General features: G+C 39.0%; 1 protein-coding gene across 3 annotated transcripts in view; it reads right to left on the reverse strand.

Moving 5' to 3' along the window:
- The window catches only part of SUCLG2 (succinate-CoA ligase GDP-forming beta subunit), a 95,805-nt gene that overhangs the window by 44,783 nt on the left and 39,436 nt on the right, over positions 1 to 11,586 (reverse strand). For all 3 annotated transcript variants that reach the window (XM_008643593.2, XM_017747206.1, XM_017747207.1), the window contains exons 7-9: positions 9,831 to 9,927; positions 6,324 to 6,485; positions 4,763 to 4,905 (exon numbers count right to left, since the gene is read on the reverse strand). In XM_008643593.2, coding sequence (XP_008641815.2) covers positions 4,763 to 4,905; positions 6,324 to 6,485; positions 9,831 to 9,927 — 402 coding nt within the window. The remainder of the gene's footprint in view (positions 1 to 4,762; positions 4,906 to 6,323; positions 6,486 to 9,830; positions 9,928 to 11,586) is intronic.

Below are 11,586 nucleotides of genomic sequence, written 5' to 3' on the forward strand. Positions count from 1 at the left end.
GAAGCCAAAAAGATTCCTAATGAGTCTGCAAGAAGAGGACTCCTCTGCATTATCTGAAATGACATGAAATCTGACAACTCAAACAAATTCAGTGCTAACACTCTATTTTATGTTCACAACTGAATCTTATTTACATTTCCCTTTTTTCTCCAACATTACATGCACACTGATACAGGCTGAATGTGTGATAGGGAAGGTTATCTGTTCCTTCTGTCTTAGCAGTTTCCATTATTGTAACACTGAGAAATCCACTGTTGACAACTAAATGCAGACAAACTGTCCACAGCCAGCCTATGCTCTGGGCTGATGAAATTCACTATCACAGAAATCTAGCATTTGGAATTCTTATATTTTTTTCCCCCTAACACTGGGAGCAGGTCATTGTTTAAAGTTGCAGAGTAAGAGCAAACAGTCCAGACACACACAAATATAGTTACTACACTCCAAACTGCCTGAATGTTTGGAGATGTTTTGAATGGTCTGAACTGAACTAGCTCACTCAATTCCAAATTAATTCATCCAAAATAAAGACCAAATACATTATACATGGCAATTTTATTTTTATTTCTGAAATCTAAGAAAAGAATATCCCAAATCTTTCCTCTTATTATAATGTTATCCCTTCTGTTGCCACAGAACAGACTGCAAATGTTAAGAAAGCTAATACTAAAAATCCCTGAAGGCAAAGGATAAACCGGCGATAAAAATGTCTTGTATAATAAGGATGTATAAACTGTATTACTTTCACACCAAACACAATTGGAAAAGAAGGGAATTGCAAAGTTATGGTTTAATGGTATCCTCTTTCAGAATTCTGGTCTGAAATGTCTCTCAGATGCCTAGAAAACAAAAGCCCCAAAACCTCTGCTTGACACACAACAGTGAGACACATCAGTGCCAATTATGTGGTGGGCACAGAGATACATCTGAACATAAACAGGCAAAGCAAAGTGACAGGAATAAGATTGTCTAGTCCATATAATTAAGACAATAATCTGAATTTGGACCAGATAATTGCTAAAGAAAAAAAATAAAGTCTTGTGTGTGTTTGATATTAATTATTCCCTGGATATGAGCTAAAAGATGTCAATAGGGAATATTTTTTCCAGAGAAACGTTTGTCTTTCTGTCAATAGTATTTTGCCTAAATAATAAGCTAACAGTTGTTAACATCAATTAATTTGGTGACTCTTTAGTCATATCATCAATGACAGGCTTCAAAAAAGGTTTTCAAAGGAACTTTAGTGGAAAAAGGAGAAAAAGAACAACAAACCATGTTGGCCTTCAACTGCCTGTGCTTCAGTGATACTTTCTAATAGGAGTCCACTGCCAAGATCAGGGCTAGAGTCTGATGATGGTAAAACCAACCTGCTTGCAGCTTAGTTGGCTTTTTTCTGAGTTTGTGAGGCCAGGTTCTGGTAGCAGGGGAATGAGAGGTGGCTTCTGTGAGGAGCTGCCAGGAGCTCCCCCATGTCCGATGGAGCCAATGCCATCAGCTCTGAAACAGAGCCTGAGCCCATCAGGGACAGCAGCAACACCTCTGGGATAACAGAGTTGTTAAGGGCACAAAAAACTGCAAAACAGCATCTGGAGAGAGGAATGAGAATAGGAGAGGAACAGCCCTGCAGACACCAGGGTCAGTGAAGGAGGAGGGGCAGGAACTGCCCCAGATGCCAGAGCCAAGATTCCCCTGCAGTCCATGGAGATCCATGAGGGATGAGCAGATATTTTTTCAGCTTTAGCCTTTCCAAAAAACCTTGATGAATCCTACAGTCATCATATGGTAACCAGGTCTTCAACATGAACAAAAACAAGCACCTGTGGAGCTTGGTAAGGATGTGAGAGTACTCAGGGATGAGGACTTCGTGGAGATGCCTGAAGCAGGAATTCACACATGCAGGGGAGAGGCAGGCACCACCCAGAACCTCAGAAATACTTTAGGAAACAACCACTTTACTTCACTGTGGGACAAAGGGGGATAAATGAAGCTCCTGCAGTGTCTCCCAGCAGCTTTAACTCCTAGAACCGAGCCATCTTTCCTGGTAGTATCTAGAAAGAGGGAAGACTGTACATTTCCTGCCTGAGCAGATACACAGCACAAACTTACAGAAACAGGACAGGCAGGGAGAAGAAAAAGAAAGGAAGAAAAAAAGCAATTGGAATTTAGACAGTGAATAGAAAGCAGTTCAGAACCATTGCAATGACCTGTCTAACCTAGGAAGTATTGGATATGGCAGACAGCAAACAAGACGAGCAGAGTATAAAAAGGGTCACTAGCTCCAGGGACAGCATTTCCATCCAAAACCCAGGGGGTAACCTTTTGCAACAAAAACCCTCACACATTTTTTTTTTCCCCAAGAATTATAGACACTGACAACTGACAGATTAAACCAGCAGCAAACCAGCCCAGATCTTCACTTTTCCCGAAAACAACATCCCCAGCTTCACTAAATCAAACCATGGCATACATTGATTTGTTTATTTTGTTTGTTGGGGGAGGGGGGTGTTGTGTGGTTTTTTGGTTTGTTTAGTTTCCTTTGTTTCTTGGGTTTGTGGTTTTTTTTTTGCTTTAATACAAATAGACATTTTAAAGACAACTAAAGAGAGAGAAAGAGATCTGTTTCAAAGTGCAGTTGAACATCTTCTTCTGGAAGATTTCTTCTCCTGCAATGTCCTTAACTCTGCCAGCACAACTAGAAGATAGTGCTTCTCCACATTACAGCCCTGAAGGCATTTTTTTTTGTTTACTTCTTAGTCTCTAGATATTTAGACATTTGCAAGCATTAATTGAATCTCAAGTTCCCAAGAACAAACTTTTATCTTCTCGAAAAAGGTGGGAATCAAGTTAAAGGCCACAGGGCAATGACTGACCAGATACAACCTGTAAATGCTGCATTAGCCACAAAGACTCTTGGGACTGAAGCCCCTCCATTAGTTAAGAAAAGAGAGGATTCATTCAATTATCCCACTGTATATTAGTGAGCTAATGGACATGGGGTATCAGGAGAGGAAATAACAGATGTTTGCTATATTTTCTGAAAAGAATGAGATAAAATATGAAATTTTTTGCCTTCTGCATCTTCAGCCAGTCAGTGCCAGGAATGGCACAGCTACAGCATAAATGCCTAATTCAGGTCCTTTCCATGCTCCCTTTTGCTTTCTCTCAGTAGCAGAGCTTCACTAGCCCTGGTAGTATGCAGCTGGAATTAAGCACTAACATAAAAGCAGAATGTATAATAGAAGGATACATTTACAAGTCAAATATTGGGCACACAGATGTTCTGTAGCTGAGAGCTACTAGAATGCCTCTTTGTTTTAAAATTGTTTAAACTCAGTAAGCTTCATCACTAAAATTAATACCTGCTGTTTGTGCTTCAGCAGACAGTAGAAACTACTTGGCACAGTGATACTCACCAGCTAAGTTGTGTATCTGAGACTTTACTGCACCTGCTTCTCTACCACTAACACAAGTTTCAGAACTAAATTACATCTCAGGCAAACCCAGACCATCACAAGAAGCATGCACTGCAGAGCAACTCAAACAACCAAAACAACAGACACTTGAGACGTCAAGGTACCAGGTGCTTAAAAAATATGCAGGGAGAGTTACAGCTGCAAAGAACTCACAATATGAAGCTGTACTGTGTTTATTTTGTACTGTAAATTTTCTCCCTAATTTTGCCTTGAAATTTTGCTGCAAACAATATCCACCTCTATTTGAAAAGTCCCAACATTTTGTCACTTACTGCTGCACAGAGCATACAATTACAGCAGTGTAATTGTCACAGGAAGGTGGCATTTAGAAGCTAGCATCACATCACAATGAACATGAGGAAAATGACTGGAATCACAGAAAAAGTGAGATAAAGCAGATGAAGCCAGATCCACAAAAAGAGGCAATATGTTGAAATCAGCTGCAATGCTTTGGTGCAGGAGATGGGAAAGATGATCAAAGCCCTCCGACAGATTTCCATTAGTAAAAATATCAACAGCAACCAAGTCCTGGCTACACACAAAAGCGTAACTGCACGTTGGCAGGATGGGCAGCTGGCACTGCTCCAAAGCCCACGCCTGATCAATATTCTCTCAGCAGATACTCCAGTTCTGTCTGCAGAGGGGACCAATGACCTCAACACACATCTCTAGAAATAACTTCTACTCAGTACACACAGACTGATGTCTTCTCCTCTTGTTCGAAAAAGAAAAGAGCAACTGCAGCTCCATCTGCAAAAGGAAGTGTCAGAATGTTCCAGGCTGTGATTCCAGCCTGGGAATGTTAATTAAATACAGACTATCCTGCAGTGCAGAGTCAGATATTTTAGAAACCTTGAGCTTAAAAGAGTACAAATCAGCCCTTAGAATTAGCTATTTGCTTAATTTTCCCATTTTTCTCCTCAGTCTACTGTGGCACTACACTATTAGGAATGATATTTTGAGCATCTAAATCTCACAAATTCCACTTTAGGAGGAAAGTGCTCCGAGTTCAACACTGCAATGCCCAGCATTGGCACACCTGCACTTCTGTGTTGAACTGCCTTGAGAAAGTTCCCACTCACAACTCACCAGCAAACCTGAGTGCAGATCAAGAACTGAAAAGGCTGTCCAGTGGTTCATACTGAAATAATTTTCCTCCCAGATCACCCCTTTAGTAACTCACCCTCAGTGTTCTCACCGTGATCTGGGTTTTTCGGTGCACTATTCATGATCCTACTCAGCTCTATTGCTGCATGGGGAAGCTCCCAGTCCAAACCCAACATTTTTACCTTTGGATCAGCAGTCAGCAGCTTGAATGCTTGATAGACTTGTGCTTCTTTCACGCCTCCACCGAGATCCAAGAAGTTGGCTGGCTTTCCACCATTCAGGGATATTATATCACACGTTGCCATTGCAAGTCCAGCTCCATTGACTGTAATTGTAAACATCAATTGCTTGTATTTCACATAGACATGATTTGTGAAAAGGCTTAAAATGTATCAGCACAACCCCAGAACACGGCTCAAAATGTTACACAGCTATTTCTAAATAGGCCAGTAGCTATTCAAGGATATCCAGTGCAACAAATAATTCAAATTCTGGTGCAAACATACCGACATTTAAGTTTCTTTAGGGCTTAGATGTGCACCTTCTTTTAAGCATGCATGAGCATGGGAATGGTAATTCTGGAAGTAAAAAAACTTCTGATTTTATTAAAAATAAAGACACATAAAAACTTCTGGGAATAGTGATGTGAAGGACAAATTGACTCTTTAAGCTCCTCTCCCATCAGTCTGATAGCAGTGGATGCTTTGTATTACTGCATCACAGATAACTCAGTTTTGGGGACAGACCTCAGATGTTCTGAAACTGCCTTTTATTTTAGATTTGCACTAGTCTAGAAGCATTTCCATGGGTAAGAACATCTTTTAAACTGGGAAAAGTAGATGAGAATTATGTGTCCTCTTTAAGCTGCTCCCGTTGTTCCTGCTGGACAACGACTCCTATGTCACCAGGAAATCAGAGCACTAAAAAAATAGCACAATATTGGCAATTACTGTTTGGGTTTGGGGGTCTTTTGGTTGTTTTTTTTTAAATTAAGATTAAAGTCTCACTCTCACTTACTGAATCAATTGCAACACATTATCAGAATCTTCTAGATTTGTGTTTGGAGTACACATCTGAGCCAATATAAATGCTGGGCATTTTCTCATCAAGTCGAAAAAAAAGCCTAATTTAGTTAGATTAATAAATGCTGTATTAGCTAAAAGAATTTGAACAAAATGAAGATTATTTAGAGCATAGCTGACTTTTCCACTTATCTCTTCTAAACAGCAGAGTAATTTCTGTTGTACAGAAACTTCAGGAAAATAAAAAGCTGCCATTTCCAAGCAGATTCTTTAGCAGCTTTCCTTAAAGGGAAATGGAGTTTAATATTCAGTTGTAACTGGGAATGTCACATTTATACACACATACTTTTCAAGTGTCTTTTAAGTAACACACTCATTTTTTTTAATTACTGATTAGATTTTGATGACTTTTCTTGTTTTAATTTCTGGAAAGACCAATTACATCAGGTTAAAAACTCAGAAATTGAAACCCCTTAGCCTGCCTTCCCTCTGACACCACTCCTGCCCTGCCTGTGTGCTGTGGCCATCAGCACGGTTTCCACACAATTTTAGTTTCATTCCTGCAAGAACTTGTGGAAGGACAGACAAAACAGCAGAAATACTCAGCAAAACAGACTGAAATACTGTCAAGGGTGGCCTGAATGTCAGATGTAAACAAAGTCTATAGACTGAACAAGTATAAATTTGTCTTCAAATGTCTTTTGGATGTATTTGTTCTTACCAAAGCAAGCAATGTTTCCATCCAGTCCTATATATTTTAAGTCATATTTGGCAGCTTCATTCTCTATGGGCTCATTTTCAGACTTGTCATCCATGGCAAATATTTCTTTTTGCCTAAATTCTGCGTTGTCATCAAAGTTTATCTTGGCATCGAAGCAAACAACTGGAGGAGAAAATAAAACAACATCCAGGCATTTAGAGCCTACAGTCAGTCAGGGTTTCTGAAATATTACAGCTACTCCAGCAGTGAGGGGGAGGTTGCTTTGGGAGTGATGCTGCCTCCAACACAGGAGCAGCTGAAGTTCTAGCATTGATTCCAGCAGGAAAGGGCAGGTTTTCCATAAATGCTCTATTGAGAAAAGGCACGGCAAGATCTCCACACCACACAGGAAAATCTTCTGTGTTTGCTTCAAACAAAGTTCCTGTACAGTATGAGGGCAGTTTTTATGATTTGGACAGGTGGGCTGCAGTGGTGCCACAGGAGAGTTCACCTTCCAAATTTGGAACAGACAGAACAGGTAGCACCAACCCAAAGCCATGCGTGGTAACACGCGGTCATTCAGAGCTGAGCAACACAAAATGCTCTCCCCTTAGCCACATGTTGAATTTCTGATGTTATTAACTGAACACACATTATTTCATTAAAGAGCTCAAAAAACCTGAAGCCAACATATGTTAAAAATTACCAAAAGATTACTTTTAAATAAAGAAAATTAAGAAAGTAAATACAAATCTTCTCATCAATAACGATCTGCTGTGGTTGTAAAAACAAATTTAAAAGTAGCTAAATCTGACTACATTAAATAAAAGATACAAAGGACTGGCTAGCAGCCACAATACTCACATTAACACACCAGTAACAGAAATGCCTGTGGAGTGTTATTTGCCTATTTTCTGACTCATTATTTCTATGGGTTTGCATAGGCAAATGCCTCATTAAAATGTTCTAAGTAAATGTAAGACTATATACTTATCATATTACTATGCAAGTAATTTTCCTTGTATTATATTCAGATTATAATTACTGACTTAAGCATAATTGATTTCTCAAGGCAAACCAATCAGATCTAAGTGCCTTTAAATGCTGTGTCCATAAAAATCTAATAGTTTTTCTATCTGCTGGGGTTTTTTATTCACACTGCCATTGGAACACATACATGGTACATGTGCACGTGTTCATGAGCACTGCACACATCTGGACATCAGTGACAATTAAGAGGACAATTTTAGTCTTTGATATAGATACACAATTAAAATAAAACACATAATCTTGTTTGGTGGAGAAGTAACTCGTTTTAATATACAGTTTCTTAACTTAGGAAAAAATAGCTAAGGAGACAGCAAACAAAACATTAACACAAGTAGGAGAGTCTCAGATGTATATCTTGATTTGCATTGGGTTTTCTTGTTTTGGTTTTTTGATGTTGATGGGGTTTTTTTAATTTTTGACTTGTAACTGATAACAGATTAAATTAAAACAGTATCAAATTTCACTTCAGTGACTGCAGTTTCAGAAAATTGTTTGTGAGTGAGTATAATAAATCTCTTGGAAGAGTCCAGATCTTACCTGGTCAACCATTATATGGGAACGTGCCAAAAGCAGAAATATCTGCAGTTCCTAATACACTTCTAATGCACTAGAGCTGCTTTAATTACTTTTTCAGCAATGAAATAAGACCATTTTTCTTCTTCAAGCTTTCAGGTGCTTAAATTGCTAAACCAACTCAAAGCTAGAGTACAACTGCAGTTTCAGAGCTCTGTTTACCCTACATACAAACATCCTCAATGTCACATTAATAGAAACTCATTTCTACAGAACACTCATCTTTAACAAAGGCTGTGCTGTACAAAGTAGCAGCAAAAACATGTATTAATATTTATTAAACCATTTTCACTATCAAAAGCACATTGTTACATGCATGATAGATTATACAAATGGATTCTTCTTTTAAACAAATATGGAAGAATGCTCCAACACTTATATTCATGAAGTACTTCTGTTGTTTTTGTTAGCGGTGTAGGATTTTTGTCATCTGCCAATTCAACAGTTTACACTGAGAGCAAACAAAACAAAAACAAACAAACAACAAAAAAAGGAAAGTTCCAGGCTTCTGACCCACTAAGATTAACAAGGCATTTGCTAGGATATTAAACAAGGAAATACATACAACCTAATGGAAATCCACACAAGTGAAAACCACAAAACACAGCAAGAAATAAATCCATCTTATCCATTACTTTGACAAGAATAATGGGCTTTATAAAGAGACTTATATTTTATCATTAGGAAGAGCTGCATTAAGCTATTCAAATGTTCTTCCATTTTTTTTGTCTTTATTCTTCCTTAAGACATTTCACATGGAGAAACTGCTAGCAAAATGAAATAAGCACAGGAAGACTCCTGTGCATTTCTGCGAGCAAGATGGCTTTCACAGCTTGAAACCCACTCTGTTTCTGCTCCTCAGCTTCCTGGATGCAAAACACATGGGGAAAAACCTCAGAGAAAACAGCATAAAAACTCCTACCATCCCTCAAATTAAGCCCTTCTCACTAAATATGCACAGCCATTCCAGAAGAGCTAACTTGGTAACTTATCCAAATCTTTATTTCCACAGTGCCACCTCACAGTACATCAGCAAGGATGCAAAGCGAGTACGGTTCTTTCCAGTCTTTAAGGACCACATTTGTTACTTACTGTCCTCTCCCTCACTTGTCTCTACTTGCACACCCAATTTCCCCTCTTGGTACCCCACCAATAAGCCTTCAGCACCTCAGTGAAATGAAACAATAAGGAGGTAACTGTGATCCCCCATGGACCAGCCCTACTCTATTTCAATATCCCACAGGCATCTTTAGATCCTCCCCTCTTCACCTTTGTCCGAGTTACTTGGACAAAAATGACAAATAGAAGGAAAGGTTTCAGTCGGAAAACCAAATATTATAATGAGGTGAAAGTTGATTCAGCTCCTTATTTTTACCCTACACCTCCTCAGCCCTGTAGTCATGGTGCAGGTAGATCAATGGCCCTTCTTCTTCCCAAAGGATGTAGCCAAGTGTTCCAACTGAAATTTGTCCTGTGCTCTAGCAGGCTGCAGAGTCATGCACCTTAAAATTTAAATTACCCATATGAATGCAAACATAAAAGAACAAGTTTCTTTCCACACAATCTCAGTAATTCTAGCAGTGTTAACACACACACAAAACCAAACCCAAAAAACCCCATCAAAAAAAATCAAGAAAACTCCAACTTTATACAGAGCAGAAGAGCAGAAAATGTTGCTGTCTCTCACCAAGCAGAACATGTAGAAGCCAATACTTCCCGTATTTGGATGAAACAACAAAAGGTATTGAAAGATAAAATCTGCCATGGGAATATTTATGAATGTCACTTAAATTACATTACAAAATGAAATTAATACAAAGCTGCTGCTACATGCTTCTATGCAATTTAATTTATAGCTTGCATAAATAAAGAATTATAATGCATTCGTTTCCTTCAATTTCTTACCTTGCCCTTCTGGAGTTTCACCAAAGGGATTGACTTCAACCTGAGTGGCATCAATTTTCAAGAAAAGATTATACAGCTTCTTAATTTGATCTGCTGCCTAAATGTGATCAAATGATTTACAGTTACCACACAGAAAAATAGAAGTTCATGTTTTCAAGGCAAAGGTAAACCATTATCGATTGTTTTTAATGTGTTACATTGCACACCGGTCCTAGATAATTACTGCTTTTATTTCTGTTTTCTTAACCATACTCATGTAGTCTCTTACATTGCTATAATGCAGCATTATGGTACTGTGTAACATTTAGTAAATGTGCATTTAAATACTGCATAAACTGGAGATTTTCTACAAAATAGACAGTGCAACTACTATGACAAGTTTGATTTGGGAAGTGACTGTTAGGCACCAACACAATGAAGTATTCCCCGGTGCGCCGAGATCTGAGCTGCCTTCACGTTCATCAGTCTAAAGGCAGAAACCACAAAGTAGTTTGTGCACTCTGGTGACTTTAGGAAAAATATCTATTTCTCCTTCCTACATCAGTATGAAATGTTTTCTTGAAGAACTGATGCCCGAAGCGTGCTTATTTACTCATTACAAGATACTCTTGCTTGTTCCCCATTACTCCTCATCCTCTATCTCCATGCCCCGTTCCGTGGCCAAAAGTATCACCACTGACTACTAATTTCCAAGTCTTTTAATCTTTTAACATTCTTCCACTAATAGAATTACTTAAAAACAGCAACATGAACACATGTAAAAAAAATCCCTTTGGTTCATTACACACTGTGAACCTATTAGCTGAAATAAGTTTGCAGATGAAGTGCACTAATAAAGAACCACTCAATTTTTTTCCTCTCATTACTGATCAGCTAACTGAAGTACACAACCCAAAAATATTTGGGACCTCTCCTGATAAGTAAAATGAATTAGACAAAAGAAAGCATAAGTCATGATATGCTTAGGTTAGTTATGCTTAAAGGTTAGTCATGCAAAAGAAAACATCACAACTGGAAAGACTCAACCCCAATCCCAGTTTTGCCCAGAGAGGCAGTGGAGTCCCCATCCCTGGAAGTGTTCAAGGCTAGGCTGGATGAGGCTTTGAGTGACCTGATCTAGTGGAAGGAGCCCCTGCCCATGGCAGGGTACTTGAAATTGGATGGTCTTTAAGGTCCCTTCCAACCTAAACTGCTCTGTGATTCTGTGATAAGATTCCTTAAAGAGCTATAGCTGGGAAGCAGCACACAGATTGCTTAGGAAGCCTTCCCTGCCCAAGAGCTATCAATTGAAGCATTCTCAGTGGGTTTGACTTAAAAGAATTATCAGTTGTAAATGTGCAGCAGCTTCCTTGGCACAAACACTCAGGTTGACAAACATCCCCAAGAGCACAGGGGTGAGGCTCTCAGCAGTGATACTGGGGAGGGAGCCCCACCATGAACCCAGCATTGACTCTGGGCCACCTGAAAAGCTGCTGTTGCCACAGTCCTCCGCTGCAACTGCACCAGAACACCAGAATCACTTCATTTTTATTAAGGGCTGCTCCATCTTTCAGCACCTGTCTGAATCAGGCAGCTTAATGTCAACATTTCTCTTCAAGGTCTACAAGTACTGAGCGTCTTCAAGGCAAAGCAGAAAATCCCATCCTAGAACTAGAGAACATATAAGTAAATACCAGGATTTGTCCGGATAAAAACTATGTCCTCATGCTTCAGTAAATTCCTTTTAGTTGACAGCACGAGAAAAGAAATGCATTCC

The sequence above is a fragment of the Corvus brachyrhynchos genome, unplaced genomic scaffold, assembly GCF_000691975.1.
Source record: "Corvus brachyrhynchos isolate BGI_N302 unplaced genomic scaffold, ASM69197v1 scaffold91, whole genome shotgun sequence".
In the NCBI taxonomy this organism is placed as follows: domain Eukaryota; kingdom Metazoa; phylum Chordata; class Aves; order Passeriformes; family Corvidae; genus Corvus; species Corvus brachyrhynchos.